Source organism: Apus apus, chromosome 4 (assembly GCF_020740795.1).
Source record: "Apus apus isolate bApuApu2 chromosome 4, bApuApu2.pri.cur, whole genome shotgun sequence".
Classification (NCBI taxonomy): Eukaryota; Metazoa; Chordata; class Aves; order Apodiformes; family Apodidae; genus Apus; species Apus apus.
Genome location: NC_067285.1, coordinates 106,626,486 through 106,644,733, shown reverse-complemented (window position 1 = coordinate 106,644,733; position 18,248 = coordinate 106,626,486). Strand labels below are relative to the sequence as shown.

General features: G+C 41.1%; 1 protein-coding gene across 2 annotated transcripts; it reads left to right on the top strand.

The window, feature by feature from the left end:
- Positions 1–6,556: 6,556 nt before the first annotated feature.
- On the top strand, positions 6,557–14,395 carry LOC127383830 (neuropeptide-like protein C4orf48 homolog). Of its 2 annotated transcripts, XM_051617390.1 has the most exons (5): positions 6,729–6,813; positions 8,725–8,728; positions 8,913–9,055; positions 10,892–10,980; positions 13,862–14,395. In XM_051617390.1, the coding sequence occupies exons 1-5, from the start codon at positions 6,729–6,731 to the stop codon at positions 13,931–13,933; spliced, it is 393 nt and encodes a 130-aa protein (XP_051473350.1). In that variant the 3' UTR covers positions 13,934–14,395. The 2 variants fall into 2 exon arrangements, with proteins under 2 accessions (XP_051473349.1, XP_051473350.1); XM_051617389.1 differs by lacking the exon at positions 8,725–8,728 and having other exon boundaries at positions 6,557–6,813.
- Positions 14,396–18,248: the final 3,853 nt, after the last annotated feature.

Genomic DNA, 18,248 nt, shown 5'->3' with positions numbered 1-18,248 from the left:
AGGTTTAAACTTCTAAAATCAGTAATCTACAGAAGTCGTTGTAAATGGGGCATTCCTAGAGAATACCCTATATGGCAAAGTTGCATCATGACATCCCATTCCTTGTGGTGTGTCACCTTGATGTATACATTCCTTGAGCAACACTTTGTAGTTCATGCATCAGTTGTAGACCTTCAATGTCAGGATATCTGTTGTTTTCTCAGAATGCTGTGTATCATTATTGACATTTTTGAGAGGGTTTAAAAAAAAAAAATTGTTGTTCACCTCCAAATGGAAAGCATTCTTGTCCAACACAATTATACCAATCTCATCTGAGGACTTGAAAGGTTTAAGAAAATGGCTCTTTCCTCCAGTTTTCCAGCTAAACTAGCCCTTCTTTTTCTTTCCCCTACGCAGCCTACTTTTTTACCTCACCACTTTACTTTGTGGCTGTGTTAACTTCAGCTCCCCACTTCTGTCTGCATCTTGCATGACTGTGCTTGCTCTTTTCTCCACAAAAGGAAATCTCCCTTCAATGTGACCTGTTTGTGAGGCTGCTCCCCACATGTCCTTCAGCCTACTTGTCAAAACTAAATTTATCATTATGAGTTAGAGATTAATATTTGCTGTTACATGGAGATGGATGAAAGTACAGAGTTTTCTTCGAATGGCTGGGCAGCTTGTTATTTTTTGTGCATAAAAGGAAAATATTCCTTTTTGTGGATTTTCAGCTTTCTAAGATTCTGTGCCATCTGTTAAGCATAGAATCATAGGATGGTTTGGGTTGGAAGAGATATTTAAAGATCCTCTAGGCCAGTCTCCCTGCCTTGAGCAAGGACATCTCTCCCTAGATCAGGTTGCTCAAAGTTCAGTCCAGCATGACCTTAAAATAATATATCCATTTATTTTAGAGTTTTTTAATATACCCACCATCATGGCAGGTTTATTTCCATTCTGCAGCCTCATCCCCTTACAATACATTTTTTTTTCTCCATGGTAGGGATTCTGGGTGCTTTTTAAATGAGTAGATGTAAAGATTAGAAACAGTTCAGAAGAACAGGAGCATTTCAATGGAGCTTTTCAGCATTTCTTCCTCCTGGGAGGTTGGTGATTATTGAAATGCTTTTATCAAGTGGAAGATTTCACAGCATTTTCTAATTCTGGCCAGACTTTGGATCCACTATATTCCTTCTGAAGCTACCTGTGCAGACAAACGCCCTCAATAAGATTGATTTGTTCTCATCTCTCTTAAGGTGCATTTTGCATAGTCTCAGAGCTGCAGAACTGCTGCTGTGTTTTGTAAGATGAGTTTGGTATTGCTGGGGCGTGAGCTGCTCACTGCATTGTGTATTCTAACAGGTGTTGGAAGTGGGCAGTGAATGAGTAGTCTTAAAGAAGAGCTGCTGTGGATTTGGCTGCTTAAAGCTGGATGGGGATCTTGTACTAGCTAGAGCCTGCCTTTCTGTACACATTCATGTGATTTACAACCATGTGCAGTGAAAGCAAATGACATAAGCAGGAGGACAAGTGTGGAAGAAAGCAAAGATGCTTCCCAGGATGCTGGAAATGAAACAATGTTGTTTCAACAGTTGTAAACCCACTTTTTTTTTTTTTTACAACGTTTAGAAAAAGTTTTCCAAGGAACAAATAACCCATCCTACCCTGCTGGTCACTGTGTCTCCTTCTAGAATGATAACCAGGTGATCTTGAGACCTCAGGCCATGTCATCTGCTAAAGAGTGTGTGTTAGAACTTGATCCCTGCCTAGATCAAGTTCTAGACCTCCTGAGGATGGGAGTCTGTCCCAGCTCTGATTGCTGATTCTTGTCTCAGTTGCTTGTTCTTTAACTAGGCATGCTTTACCAAGGGTCATTCTGGTCTGTTTTCTAGCATCTCAGCCAAGATTGTGACCACTATAATAATACCTAAGAAACTTTATTTGGTCATTTGTCACTGGCTAGTGTCTAAAAATATCCCTGGATTGCAAAAGAGGAATTGTGTGGTGGTGTGGTTGGTATGCCAGAGGGATGGGATGCCATCCAGAGGGACCTCAACAAGCTGGAGAAGTGGGCCCAGGTGAACCTTATGAGAACAGTAGATTTAGGTTGGACATTAGGAAAAAAGTTTTTAATATGAGGTTGGTGGATCACTGGAACAGATTGCCTAGAGAAGTGGTGGGGGCCCCATCGCTAGAGACGTTCAAGGTCAGGCTTGATGAGGCTCTGAGCAATCTGTTCTAGTGTGAGATGGGTGGTTGGGCTGGATGACCTCTAGAGGTCCCTTCCAACCCGAGACATTCTATGATTCTGTGAATCACAGCATTTTGAAGGCAGGCATGAGTGAGCTCTTAGCTGGAAACCGTGCAGTCACAGTTAGTGCAACATCAGGATAGTACTGCACTAACAAGCTTGCAGTATGTAGGACTGTCATTGTAGAAAGCAGAAAAAAATACAAAAAGGAGAAGCCACATCTGTCAACTTGAAAATGTCTTGTAAACATGATCTCAGGTGAAAGATGTTGTTTTCAAACATAGATGTAAGAAGGTACCTTCATCTTTAAGCCATTAAATCATAGAGATATTAATGTCAGAATTACTGATTATCAATAAGATCTAAGTATTGCTGCCATAAATGTCATCCTGGATCAGTCTCAGGTAACTAACTGCAAAGCAGATCTGGGGGCTTCCTGACTAAGACTCTCCTGAATTCTGGAGTTTGAGAGTCCTTATGCAGATTTTGAATAATAAACATATTTTGGGGAAGAAGCTTCCAATTTTAGCAGTCTCATTTCCTTTAGTTTCCTCAGTTGCTAGTTTCCAAGGCAGCCTTTGCAAGGAGACTTGCTAATGGTGGACTGCTTCTCAACTAAGAGATCTTCTCTTTTCTAGGCCATCCATGTTGGAAGAGGCTCCTGGGCACTGAAGTCTGGTTCTAGAATGGGAAGCTTGTAGAGACAGCAATTTGGTCCCCTCTGGTTCAAAGCCCATTCATCCATGTGCATATTTGTATAGTTGCTGCCAAGTACTCAAGACATCCCCGTGAACTTAGCAAACTAATTAAAGTTGCAAGTATTATGTACCTAAAAATAGCTACAGCACAACTTGGAACACAGCTTGGAACACCCAAAGATGTGTGTGCAGGAGGGTGGATAGGGACAGTGCAAGCCAAGGATAGCTCAGCTAACACTAACCCTTCCCGAATATGGCCATGGGATGTTTTTAATGTTTCTCAACTCCCGGAGACATGGGGAAAGATTTGACCTCCTTTTAGGATCTCATCCAAAAAGCAGTAAGTAGTTCTGACAGTGCAAATCTCCCTGAGTGCTGTGTGGAAACTTCAGACTTGGACATGAGCCCAGCCTTAGTGTTGCAGTGAAACTCAAGACTTTTAAGGCCTAGAATGATTTCAGATTAACCCTACATCTGGCAGATAGGGACTGCAAGAATTTGAGTTACTGACAAAAAATTAATCCTAAAGTTACTGGTGGGGAAAATGAAAGGAGGAACAATTTAAATTATTTGCTGCTACCAGGATATGCAAACCTGTTCAGGGAACAAGAAAAGGTTTCATTTCTTAATCTGGTTACTTTGACACTTCCCAAGAGCTTTATATTGGAAGAAAAAGAGTAAGAGGCTTGCTCTATGAATAACTCATGTATCAGAGGGTGGGACAATGTGATCAGCTTTAAGAAGTTTGACATTATTATTCATTACATATGCCTGAAGGCCTCAATCAACACTCCAGCCTTGTGGTGCTGTGCCAACAAGTGCAAACACAACCCCTGCCCTCAAGCTATTGCAGGCTGGGATTATGGCAGGAAGACAAGAGGAGACTCAGTGAGAGGTGTGAGGCAGCAAGATACTGGTATAACGAGCACATTTGCATACATACCATCAGCAATCACAGCCAGCTTCCTCCCCAGGTGCTGCCACACAGCAGAGCGTTGTAGAATTCATGACAGAGGTAAAGCTACAGAGAGGGTTTGATGGAAGATAAGATGGTACCTTGCGGGGAGATTTTTACCATGATTTAGAGGGCAGGCTGTGAGAAAGCATAAAAGTGTCTGCAGGAGAAGTGTGACAGAATCTATTATCTTTAGTGAGGTAAGAAAGTTTTCTGCTGTGACAGAGTATTAGATTTAAGAACCAAGGAGAGACCAAGTGAAGAGGCTTAGAGGTAAAGGCTTGAGCTTTTCTTCCAATCCCACAGAAATATTTCTAGTGTCAAAACGTGCTATCAAAATGAAAGATTGAAATCTCACACACAGTCCTTCGATGCTATTTAGCTAGTGGGGATCTTGAAAAAAAATAATCCATTGTGTTTGACTTTGTTATAAAAGGAGACGATAAATTCTCTTTGTTTACCTCATGGATGATCCTGCTGGGCAGCTGGGGATTCAGGATGTTCCAGCTTTCACTTAAATGTCACTTTTCATGCTCAGCCTGAGCTGCTGTGTGACCACCAGTGCAACTTGGGGCACACCAGTGAAATTGCCACTAAGAGCTGTGGTGCAGGTGCTGGGTAGTCCCAGTTCTGGTCTGTACTTCAGTTTTGGGGTGCCCTAGGGCTAGTGTCTGTACCACCCATACTTATGAGATATGTAAGAGTAAAAAAGATTTGATGTGATCTGTAAGGTTCTGGTGGGATGTGCCTCAATACCCTTAAGATAAGAGCTGCTTCAGCTCTGCAGCTCCATGAATTGAGTATGAAGTGTGTTTTTACTCTGTTAAACTCATGTTTAAAAAGGAAATAATTTTAAGCAGAAAGATATTATCAAATTGAAAATAATAATAAAAACAATTAAAACCACTTTTGAAATAGAAGTATTCTAAAATGGGGTCTCTACCTTCTTGTGGAAAGTCTCCTCCTTGATGAACTGATATTATCCAGTTGAGAAAATACTTGCTTCAGTGAAGAGAAAAGCTTGTGCTTAACACAGTATAGAGTGGGGATAAGTGAATAAGGAGGAAATGTGGTTAAAATGCTAAAAAAGGAAATTATTCCTTGCAGGACAAGTAGATTTAGGACAAGGCTAAAGAAGGGAAGTCACAGTAGCTGGTATGAGGTTTGTAGAGCAAGGAATTTGGCAGCTGAGAATGGCAGAAACAGATTTTTTAAATTGTATTTAATCGAGTCAGAAGCTCATTGTGTGAGTCTAGAAGAATGAATCAGTGATAAAACCCAAGATACCAGGGCTGGCTGCTTGGTGCTACTGTTGTGATAGAGAAAAGATAGGATTTGGGAGAACAGGGTAAGATTTATTGGGAATGATCAAGAAAAGGTGTATAGGTCGATACGTGTGTGTGCATATATATCTGTGAATATTTATGTTATTTATCAGGAAGAGAGGCCAAGGTGTGAGAATAGATGGCTGAGAATGGTAGTAAAATTCTGCTTTTGTAATTTGTGTATTGGTAGATACTTAATCAGACCAAATCTCTGCAAGAAATGCTAAATCTTGTTTGCCCAGAAGAACAGGCTCTAAAAATTATTTTCCCCTTCTTTCTGTATTTGTGATATATAAGGATGGCAGTGCTATAATTAATCCCCTCTTGACTCTGCTTGTGGATGCTATAATTTCATATAGCTTTGTAGTTACACACTGAATAACCTGAAATTTTAGCATCTTACTTAAAAAGTTGAATGAATGGGAGCAAACCATTCCCCTAGGACTGTACAGGAAAGATAGGTTAGACAGCAAGTTGAAAAGAAAAATGTTAGCCAGCAATTTAGTCATAATTCTGAGAAGGACTTTCTGCTCATGGAAGAAAAAAAGAAAAGCTTGTGTGCCTGACCTTCCTGGCCACGGAGTGCCCCCAGCTTCCAGCAGGAAAGCCATTTAAGATCAAGTCCCTGTTGAACTGGCTGAAAGCAAACACAGAGCTTGGCCCCTTTGAAGTTCTGTGCATGCTCTTCAGTGCTGTGCTTGCCCTCAGCTGGGGTCATTCTCCCTGGGACAGGAACTGCTGGTGTCTAATTTGTGATGGGAAGTGTGTTTCGGGGGGAGATATGATGCCTGAACTTTGCTTTCACAAAAGTACTTCTATAATCTGTGCTCCATTGTTGCTGTATTGCATCCAGCACAAGTGTCGTCGGTGTTTCTGGAGTTCAGCTCAGGGGGCATTGAAAGGATAACAGAGGTGCAGGCTGGAAAAAGAGTGTGACGTTTACTGTGAGTTTGGACTCAAGTTCCAAGGTGTTTAAGTACTTGCACTCCTGCAGCTGCTCCTGGCAGCCCTGAGACTGGGATCACAGAAACACCCAGGAGAGCAGGCACGGGTGATTACAATTCCTGTAACTCTGTTTGAATGGCAGACTGTGGGCTGAACAGTTCCTGCATTCACCAAAGTCTCAGTTGCAACATGTCCTGCAGTTTCTGAGTGCAATCCCATGGTTTTTCCTGGTTTCCCATAAAGCAGGTGTAATTTGTCATCGTTATTTTTGGGCACTAGGGAGGCAGGTTGCTTGAATCAGGCACCACATCCAGCTGAGCAGACTTCAGGAAAACCATTCAGCAGTCTTAAGGAGAGAAGTGTCAAATGGCCAGGCTTTAAAAGCCTTACCTGGAGCAGGTAAGTCACAGCTGGAACTCACATGTCAAAGCAGAAACATCCTTCCCCAGATCAGGGAGACACAGCCTGTTCCTCTTTAAATCTGTGCTGTGTGCTGCAGTGCTCTGCATTGTTGCCATGGCAGAAATCTCCCCATAGTAATAACCTCTTTCAGAGAAGGTTAAGAAGAGACAGTGCACATGCTCAGAAATGCTGCACTTGTTCTGTTGGCAGTTTGCAGCGGCCATTTCAAAGAGACCATCACAAAGACGAGCGAGAAATCAGGTACCGATATTTCATTCCTTTGTTAGTGGGGGTGACTTTTCTCTTTCACAGAAGCCCATGCACAGATATGTCTCCATTCCTGATTGCACTGCAGAGAGGGATCACCCTTGAAGCCTGTCACGATTATTCCTCACAGATAGCAATTTCCTATGGAATAACTAAGAAGCAGTAGTTGTGTGTGGCCTTACAGTGATTGCTGCACTTGGGGAGCAATTATTTTCCAGCAGGGCTAATATACAAAGCTGAGCTGATGCTGGGGTGGCTGATGTGTAAGGTGTCCTGAAAAAGTTTAACAGCCTGTCTGCTTTGTTCTGCTCAACCTTTCTAGCACTCATGGTCAACTGTCAGAATAGCCTCTGCTCCTACTGACGAGCACACTTCTGCATTAGGTTCTAATTTACGGTTAGTTGGAGACACTCTGCTGCATCCTGTTGCAAAGCCTGGTGTCTTTGATTGTACTTGCTTTGATTGCAGATCACCATTGATTAAGAGAGAAAACGCAAGCTGCTTGTTATTTTAATCCCTTTATTTTAAGGGTTGTAGAAATGAGAGAAAGGATCACGTAAGGTTACTTCTAAATAGTGAGAGGGAAAGCAAGCACAGTTCTTAGGTTATAGGAATTACATTACTGGATCTATTATTTGATGCGGGACTGATTAGATCTGTGACTTTATGTGTGCATGTGTGTCTCTTGCTTCTGAACCATCCCCTGCTGAGGGGTGGAGGTGCACAGGAAGGGTATGTATATAATGCCTCTCCTCTCCTGGATGAATTTGCTGGTTTGCACATGCTGCAAGTGTTTGTGCAGAGTTCACAGCTTCACATTAACTGTGTCTGAAACAGTGGGCTGCATACATCAAAGAGCAAGCTGGTTCCTTTCTGTGTTTGTAGCAAGATGGGGAAAAACCTTTCCTTTCCTGCCTCTGCCTATTGACCTTCCAAATGTGAAAAACAAGCTGTTTTGGGGAATGCTCTATTCTTGCATTCAGCACATGCAGATTTGATGCTCTTATGCAACATCTTTTGCTTAGTGTGCACTGATGTAAAAATCAGGAAGAGATGGAATACTGTCCTGCTTTCCTGGGTTCAGCTAAAGAGAATTTTCCTCTGGGTTTTGTTGTGTTGCTGCAACTTAACCTTATTTGATTCTTTTTTTTTTTCCATTAGAACATACAGGATTGGAAGGTAAACTTGGCTGAACTAAGGACCACCCTAGTATCTTCCCTGGATCCCCGAGGTTTGGATTGCAATCTGTGCTAGACAGTTGCAGCTTGAGCCAGTCCAAGTTTTCTGTGTTCCCTCTTGATCTGAGTAATTTACCTGTTGGATCAAGAAAATACTTCATTTGACACCCGTGTACTTATATTTACTTCTGTGTGAAGAGAAGGTGTCACTGGACCAGATCGGCCTGGCTGTGATGTTCAGGAACAAATGGATGGCTGCAAATAAATCTGAAGCCCAGATTAGGAAGGGAAACAGAAGGTCAAAGTGTTTTGATGCTTTTACTGTTAGAAATTCTACCTATGAATTTGTGGATGTTTAACAAAAGTATTTTCTTTCAGCTACTTTAATAAAGGAGTTTGTGGTCAGTGTGGTGCATAGTTAATGATAATGGTTAGCTCTAGTCATTACACCTGTGAAAAGATGGTGCATCAGTAAAGCAAGTGAGTGGGTAAAAACTTCCACTTCCAGGTTCAGGTCTGTTTCAGCCAGGTTTATAATCCCTGCAGTTTTGATCTCAAAGTCTAACAGAGTCACGTGCTGGTCTGGGACTGTGTACGTAGAAAAAAGATTGAAGTCACAGAGCAGGCAAAGTCACTGGCAAATAAAACTTGGCTTGCAAATGAACCAATTTTAACTGTCTAGGGATTTCTGATTTTCTCCTTCATTCCTAGGGAAATTCACTCCCAGTGAGGTTTTATGTGCACTGGTGAGAAAGTACAGAACTTCTGTCCATACTGTAGATCTTTTGGTATTTTTTCTTTTCTTCAGAAGGAGGACTGCCAATGCTTTAGCTGTCAGGGACATTAAGTCCCTTGTAACAAACCCCTTGTATCTGTAATGTTCCTCATTGACTTGTTGTGTCTCCTGATGAACAGAGAAGTAGCAGTTCCCAAGATGCTGGCACCCTGCCTTCTGAGAAGAGTGGTCCTTACAGTTCCTTTTGTGTTTGTGGTCGCACTGCTTCTCGCAGAGCCCGTCAGATCTGAACAAGAAGCAGGAACAGCCATACCAGCTGAAAGTATGTACCACCTTACAGTCCTCTCATACAGCTTGCACTGCAGTTTTCATCTTGGGGGGCTTCACGTCACTGAATCTTGTCCAAATTATTACAACTGTTTTTAATGTTTTGCTTATGTTGTTTTAAAATCACAACTTGATAGCATATCAGTGCTGTTTTTCTCCTGCATCCAAGGCTTTCTACTCTTACCCTTATTTCCTGCCTATTGATATCTTGCTTGTACCTGAAACTTGCCACTGTTTTGTCCTCTTTCTTTTGTACAGCCCTTGCATTGTATTCACTCTTTCTATGTCAGGAATCATCCTGGTTTTGCTTTTCAGAGACATTTTTGAGACTTGCTTTTTTTAGCTGGCACTGACTGTTCATTACATCTTTAATTTGTGGTAGTGTCTACTGTATTAAAGTCAGTACTTTTTATTAAAAAGAGTCACAATGAAGATGCCAAGAAAGCACACTTTGTCAAAACTTAATACTGCAGCCTTCAGCCACCTAATTTTCCTATGCTGATCTGTGTTGAGTTTAGTTTACATCACATAATGGCAGGTCCTCACATCAAGTTGTTGATGTGGAAAATGCTGTCCTCTCCTTATGTCTGGTGCATAAATGATAACACTAACGTTTTGTGGTGATACAACAATGAAAGAGGACGTCTTTAATAATGTTCAGTGTTTATTTTTTATATATATATATACTTTTTTTTTTTTTTTGTATACATATAATTTTTTTTCCCTAGCCCATTAAAGAATTTGGGAGACTGCTTTTCTTCAGCAGGCAGGATTCCTGTCAGCTGGATCATGAGCTGGAAGCTCATGCTGCACATTATCAGAGATGTAGTAGTCAGTCAAATATCAAGGGTTTGCAAAAAAGACAGACAGACACTGCAGGATTTTCCAACATCACTCTATATTTCATATTTTCTTCCTTACTAGACTTCAAAGAGCAAACTAAAGTTGTGCTCATAATTCCTCACCTGTGTGGTATTTCCTATGGAGTTGTCAGAGAGGAACAGGCACTGAGGAGCAAATAAGAGCATATGTAGAGCCCGATGATTTGAAGATATGTCATCATTTCTATATTTGTTGTATCTCAGTAGTGCTACCTGTTCTGGCACAGCTATGTGTTAAATGATGATCAAGGCAAAACAAGCCTTGTGACCTTCAGTCTGGATATCTAGGTATGGGAATACTATCATAAACACTGCAATTAGTCCAGAATGCAGCAGTTCTGCTTATCAGCAATGCCCACTAATGACAGGGTGTTTTTATCTGCTACTTGCCTCACCAGCTTTGGACAAAGCTGTCATATGCAAAGTTAAGAGTCCAGTTTTATTCCATTAGCTTTCTGTTTAGAGCTCTGGTTTATGAGATTACAAAACAAGATTTTTCAGGGAACAGGTTCTTTCCATGGCTTCAGAGGTAATTTCTGAAAAGTCTGAAGATGAGGTTGAAAATGGTTCCAGATTTGGTGGAGCAAAGTGGAAGACTCAGGTTACAGTTTTAGTGTTTTCACACTGTGGAATGTGGCAAGAGAAAAGAAATAGTGATAGTGGAAAGGAGGAGGAGAAAATATGCAGGAGAACAAGGGGAACAGCAACAAAGGAGGAAGAAACATTTTCATGTGAATTTGTTGAAGTCATTCTTTTTTCATTGAGATACTTGGTGGACCATCATGATGGACCACTTACAATAACGTGGGTTATTCAAGAGTACATACCTCAGTACTCACTCTGTGGACTCTTTTCCTGTAGCTCCTCCTCATGCTCAAAATTACTGTTTATTCCTTCTACTTAATGCTTCATGCCCTGTAGTCACAATTCTCTACTAAATGCTCTCCTAGGCCGTCCTTGTGTTGATTGCCATGCATTTGAGTTCATGCAGAGGGCTCTGCAGGATTTAAAGAAGACAGCCTATAATCTAGACACACGGGTAAGGAAACATTAAATTCCTTGGGTTTGGTTTGGTTTTTAATATGGAAGAAATGATGTGGATAGAAGTAGATAAGGTGTTCTATTTGGCACCAGCCAGTCAGCTGTACTGTCCTACCTTCTAAGGTGATGCTGGGTAATTACACTTCACTTCTGTAGGCAATAATCTGTGGAATTACTCTGATTTGGGGTATCAGGGACTGTAGCACTCTTAGGAAAGAGTGAATTTACAGTCCTCAGTCCTCTATTTTTCTCTTGCCAAAGTTAGAGCCATTAGTGCTGCTATTCTCATTCCAAATGCTGAGCATACACCTTTGGTTTTATGTTAGAGGGAGTGAGGTGAGAGCATCGTTTATATTTATTACCCAAAAGGAGAGAGCCAGCTCAAACAAAATTACTGCTAAAATAAAATACTCCCCTGCACATGCTTGAACCCCGAAGGGAGGAAACATTGCAGATACTTTTTACGTTGCTCTGATTTTATAATGATGAAAAATGCTACAAAGTAGAGCAGCATAGGGAAGGAAACTTCTTTGGCTTGCAGTCAGTGTGGAGAATTTGCCAAGGCTGGTATCTTCCTTCTGTGAGGGGAGTTGAATCTGCCTCTTGCTGCTGCAACCTGCAATCTGTGACAAGCTGCATCCCAGCTGCAGTCAGTGATGTCTCAGGAGGGTACCTTTTCCCCACCTCCTGTGTACCCTTTAGCTAATGTGCTTCATCTGGACTCTTACACAGATTTTTCAACAGAAGGCATTCAAACTTTTTTTGCTATTCCAGTCTAAGGTCAGTGTCATTTACTGTTCAAAGCCTGCAAACTGGAGAGTGGTTTGAGGTAGTTCTGAGCAGGGTCCATCAGGTTTAGGTGATAATGCAGGTGCAGGAATGAAGATGCTTTGAATTTTGACATATCACAAAAAAAACCCACAAACAAACATTCTGGCAGAACCAGATTGGTATGTAGCACATTTACAGTTAAACAAAATCTGTTCAATAATTACAGGTCAAATGTATTTTGGGCTCCTTCATGAAGAAATCTGGTTAATGAATACATCTACTGAGCACTTAATACAGCCCAGACAAGATGTTCAGATTGTGCTGTAAAGTAGTTCTAGCACACTTTTCCTTCTTTTACAGACTTTTGAACTTTTCCCCAGAATTTCTAAAACTTGATTCAAAAAAATCTGCTACTAAAATCTTTTCTGGTTGGCCATGGCAGTGACCTTTATGACACCTACAGCTACACCTACAGACTGAGAGATGCTTTATAAAATACATATATCCAAAGCAGGAAGGTAGCAATGAGAGCCCCAAAGATAGCAATTGTATTTTAATATTTAAAAAAAAAAATAAAGGACAGCCAAGGAAATGAAATGAGGATTCAAAAAAGATTCAGCTGAGAGGAATGTCCTGTTGTTGACTTTTATAGTTGTAGATTTGACAGCAAGCCTGAAAATGTGGCTCCATGATATATCCTTACAAAACCAAATGTATCACTTTCTTATCTAAATCTAAATAATTTAATCCATATTGAGATCCTTCAGTGCCTCTACACTAGGACTGTCCTATTCCAGTCATTAAGCTAGGAATTCTGCCTACATTTTCAAAAGACATGGAAATATTTAGTGGTTGAGGACTTCCTGGAACTGCCTTATGCAGTTTCATTACTCAGCTGTGGCCCATTTTGATGCAAACTGAAAGTTCTAAGGCAATTGCTTTGAGCCACACATACAATTTACATTTGACTATCTTAGTCTGTTTTGCTCAGTGAGGTGAATATTTCTGTCCCTGAAAATACAATTACCTTTGTTAATATTCCCAGTGGAGACACTTATTTCCTTGAAAACCTCTCTTTTGTTTGCAGGCAAGATTTTAAAATTATGACTAAGCAGCTCCTGTGTTGGAGGGGGAGGAATTCCCAAAAGCTCAGAGAGGAAGTTCCCTTTTAATTCCTCCTTCGAATTTCACCCTACAGTTCTGTACAGGGGAAACTATAGAGTTCTGTTGCACAACTCAGAGTTTTCACACTTAGGTTGACCCTGTGTTGATCTGCATGGTGTTTCACTAAGCAAACTGGGTCTGGTACAGGTCACATAACTTTTTCTGGGTGCCATGGGTGATACCCCTTGCTTTTGCAAAACTGCACTGATGTGATGATCACTTACTGATGGATAGGCTGGCTGCATTTTACATAGACATAAGAGAAACGTCACAGACCACCTCTGAGAGATTGGCTACTACCCATGCACATGCCAGACCTGTTTGCCCCCCTGTGTACTTCTTTTCCACCCTTTCATTGCTGCTGGCCCCTTGGAGCAGCCTGCAGGTTGGATTGGTTGTTTTACTAGCAGTCACCAACTCGGGGCAGTTTTTTTCTGGGGATACCTGGGATTGACAACTTGCACAGCCAAAGTGTGGTATGTGGCAAGTGGAGCTGTGACCATGAGCTAGGGGAGGGTTCTTGGACTGCTGGGAGGGACCTGCTACCACCAGCACCATTCAGCCAGCTCACAGCCAAGCTCACTGCTGCAACTAAAAGCTGCTCAAGACAGAGACCAGCAGGGACCAGGCCATAAAACAAATCTAGTCCATGGGCGACACAGTTCACTGTCAGTTTGCACTATAGATACTTGTTTTCAAAATTCCAACCCATTTTTCAGAGTTAGCCAGTGGACATTGCATTGCAACTTTCAAGACCTCAGTCACAGAAAGTATTGCCATGTTGAGCAGTAAGCACTATCACTGATTGTTACCTCAAGCTTCATCTCATACAACCAATCCCAAAACTTAGAACAAAAATAAAGTGGACTTTCCTTTGGGAGCTAATTAGTTTTACAGCACTGATGCACGTTTTTTCATGCTGCTTTTTTTCCCCTTTCTTATAGACAGAAACTCTGCTTCTTCAGGTGGAAAAGAGAAATCTGTGCGACTGTGTAACTGCAAATCTGCTGAACTGAATCCTGGAGGCCAGCTAAGGAGTGTCACCTGCTCAGCAGTTTTTAAAAGGGACCTGTATAAAATACAGCATTAAGGAGTTCATGTTGCAAGCATGTATGCCCCCAACATACTGAGGAAACTGGGGGGTTGTGTCTTTATATATTTGTCTGTTCTGTTTGTTGGGGTTTTTTTTAAATAGTACCCTCTATTCATATCCACTGGGTTGCCAGTAAGGGCTCAGTTTGGTAAAACTGTTAGTTGGTGTTGAAGTGGGGGAAAATTTTACCTGCTTTGATTTTTAAATCAGAGTTGGCCAAGTGTAACCCACAAGATAAATATGGCCAGCAGTGGTCTAGAGACACTTGCAGCTGTTTTTTGTCTGTAATATGAACATATCTCTGTGGCAACTTGCCCAGTTGTATTGTGACAGGGAATTGTGGTCTCTGTAGGCTTTGCCTGTCCATTAAAGATGATGGAAGTCCTTTCTGTCTGTTGTCTGCACTGTGACCACATTTAGGCATCTTGCAGTTCTTTCAGCTGTCACGAGGTATGTGTCATGAGGAGATATATATATATATATATATGTCATACCAGTACCAAATCAGTTTATATCTTCCTGCTAAGTTTTCTGATACCCTGCATAAAAGTATTGTCTTCTTTAATTAACATTTTCAATTTCTTCCCATCCTTCCTTGACACTCCATTCTTAACACATTGTAACTCTAAATAGCTTTATCTTAGCAGGTAGAGTAGAAAAAGGAGAATAAGGGCATGACTAGGCAGCCTTGCCAGCTGTACCAAATGCTACCACCAGCAACTGCTCAGCATCACACTGAAGGAAAGGTCCATGCAATGCCAAGAAGTTTCCTCCTAAGAGTGCTCCTTATTTTACTGCAGGTGAAACACAGTGGTTAGGTCACTCATCTTTTCCATTCTGTGATGGATTGAACTATGAACATTTTGGTCTTTCCTTGTAGTTGCTTTTGAAAGCTGCTGTTTGTTTGTTTGTTTGTTTCAGGCATGAAGGGATACTTGTGTCGCTGAAAGCTGAGATTTTTTTTCACCCTCATCTCTACCACTTTATTCTGTGCCCACTCACAAGTCTGAATTAGGCTGAGCAGTTTGAGTAGATGCCCTGAGTTGTTTGATGTGACTTAGAGCTGTCTCAATCCAGTCCAGCAATAGGGTTGTGGGGTGCTGACATGGCTTAGGGAGTGGATGGGAGGATGCAATTCCCAGAAAATTGCCCTATTTAAATTTAGATATTTTTTCATATAAGAACTTGATTTTTACCCTAATCCTTTATTTTATTCCGTATTTGGCTATGCAAAAGACAGTAGGCACCACTGACAGAGAAATAAAGGAATCATATCACTGGAAAAATGTAAATACAGCTGATTTTTTTTCTCCGTGAAGTGCCAGTTGTTGCATTACAGCAGTTAGGGTCTTGTGTTAATTGTTAGAGAATGTAGAAGCAAAACACAGCTTCTATTTAAGTGCAGAGAATGTTTAATTCACGCCAAATTGATGGGAATAAGTTAATTTATCTAAGGGGCTCTTCTACAAAATGAGCAGAAAGTGTAGGAGTTTGTATAACAGAACTGAGTATAGTCCAAATTAATCGAAAGATCTGCTAATGTAAGCTACATTTTTATGTCAAATCTGGACTAACTTTTAAGCAAAACAATGCTCATTTGGGAAAACAATATTAACAACAATTATCATTTTGTGTGGGTTCTGCACTGAGCTTGGTGGAACTTGGCATTTTTCCTTTGCATAAATCCCAACAGACTTTAAAGTTCCCAGTGATAATGAGGTTTAATAAGGTTGTATCTGTCCAGGATTATATCTGTCCAGCTCTCAACCTCAACCCAAAAAGATGACCCTGGTTTCACTCTGAAACTCTTCAGTTTAATATAGAGGCTGGGGAGAGACACAAACTTTGGGACCAAAATCAAAGGTTATATGTGAATGCTTATAGTCAAAGCTTTCACTGGAGGCCATCTTCAGTGCTATAAGTTGACTTTAAAAGTTCTTTGTGTTTTGCGTGATTTCCCCAGTTAAAGGATGGAATTTTATCCATGAAGCAAATTCGATACACATGGTTTCTTGCCTCAGCAGCTCCTGAATTCATCCTGGACTATATCTACACTGTAATAAAACATTCAGCTTGCGAAAAGTACCTGGTTTCAGCCAACAGCACTGAATATAACTTATGCACAATTCAGTCTTGCATTGAAGTGAGAACTGAACAATGCTTAAATGCCTTTTGACAGCTGGTATATTGCACATTTAAAGTGTGGTTTAGTTTATATACAATGTAAAATCAAATTGGGTTGCACCCATGGAAGGCTGAACTGTGTCCTAGAAATCAATAGCTTTTCTTAAATAAAAGAAGATGTCCTCAACTTCTCTTTCTGAATGCACGTGCAGGCTGGGCAGAGAACTGCCTGTGCTTTTTGTTGCTCTGGTTTTGGTAGCCTCAGAATAATGTGCCCAAACCCCAGCACTTAAAAAAACCCTAGCAGGTTCTTCCTGAGGATCAGCTTCTCTCAGAATACATGAATTCAGAAGAGTTTTTTACACACAGTTATCTAGCAAGTACATGTTTATATCTTCCTAGACAAGGATAAGACTAGCAGCCACAGGACAAACAGCTCAGCTTCACTCTCAGTGGCATTCAGACTGCATGTACACAAACAGCACACAACCCTTGCCTATGCTGTAAATTTACCCCATGTTCAGTGATCAGTTGATGGATTTCCAGCAGTCCAATATAAACTGCAAATATAAACTAGAAAAACTGGTGTTTTGCCAATGGTTCTTTCTTTTTCTTGGAACCAAAAGCCTGAACTGACCTTCATTTCACCATAGCTTGGCAGCAGCCTCTCTTGCCTAGCAGCAAGTATTCTAGGCTTTAGAATGTGTTCAAAGATGCTTGTCACACTTGGCTTCTGTTGATTTTTGGGGAACTGATCAAACCTTAATGCTTTCCCCCATCTTACACTATGGTGAAAGAGGCCTCTTGGAGTTGACTAGTTCCAGCATTAGAGGATGTCTTCGTGCAGAGTTTTTATCTTGCTCCCTATTTGTAGCCACATCCCTATTTTGCAGTGACTTTGTTGGGACAGCTGCAGTGTCTCAAAACCTCATAGTCTGACTAAGGTTCAGCTTGTGGTTGGATCCTGAGAGGGTCTTCCAGGAAGCTAAGATGAGGAACTTGTCAAGCAATGCTGCCAAGAGCAAATTTGTCATTTCACGAGGGATACATTTTTCTCCACCAAACCTCTGACTTAGTGTTTGAAGAAGATACTGAGCCATCAAGAAAGGTGAATCATTATCTCATGGCAGGAGGGACAGGATACGTATGGGGTGCTTTAAGTTTCAGTCCTTCTCAGGGCCTGAGATGACTTTCAGAAAAAAAAGACAATAGAATTTATTCTGTTTATAGGCTGTAACATCTACAATGCACCTGCTTCTCACCTCTCAATTAATCTGCAAGACTGTGAAATAATTACTTAAAAGAGGATTAAGAAGCTATGGGCTCTGGCAGCTGCCCTGCAGCTAAATGTCTTTGAATTCCTTTATCAGTGACCCATCCCAAAATGGGAATGTTCTCTGGCCATCATAGATGCTTAGACCAGAAAAACATTGCCTTTGCCCTGATACATGAGGAAGGAGAAATAATTACTCTGAATTTCAGATGCTGCACAAGGGCAATGCATTTCTCCCAAGGGTGTCTGTGTTTATGCTGAACTTAGAACACAGAGAGCCGGGAAGTGACTGCCTGGGAAAGGAAAATTACTCCCATTATCATAGAATCACAAAAAATAGGAGGGAAGGGTATCTGTAGGAAATCACCCAGTCTTTATCATCCCTTGTCTTTATGCAGGGCCAACTATGATGTCTTATTTATACCTACAGGCTTTAATATCCCCCTGTCTTTCACAGGCATTCTGTCCCAGTGCCATCTGTAATATCTGAAGGTTTTCCAGGGGTTTTAGTTGTGTCTCCTTGATGCAATTTAAATCTCTGGTCATTTCTGCTGTTGTTGGTGTCCTGGCTAAGTTCCTAGTGATGCAGTAACCAAACTAGACATTGTACTGCAGCTCAGAACTTCTGCTGGAGGCTGGCTGAGCTCTTGCACTTTTTTTTAATGCACCAGCATAATTGCATTTTTTTGGCAATGGCAGAATATTGTAGACTGATTTCAGCTCATGACCCCCTAGCTCCACTGTCAAAGTGCCACTTAACCTGCTGTTGCCCATTCTAAATATGAGTCGTTGTTTATTCCTGATGAAGTGTAGCACCTTGTTCTCATCCTTATAAAATTTT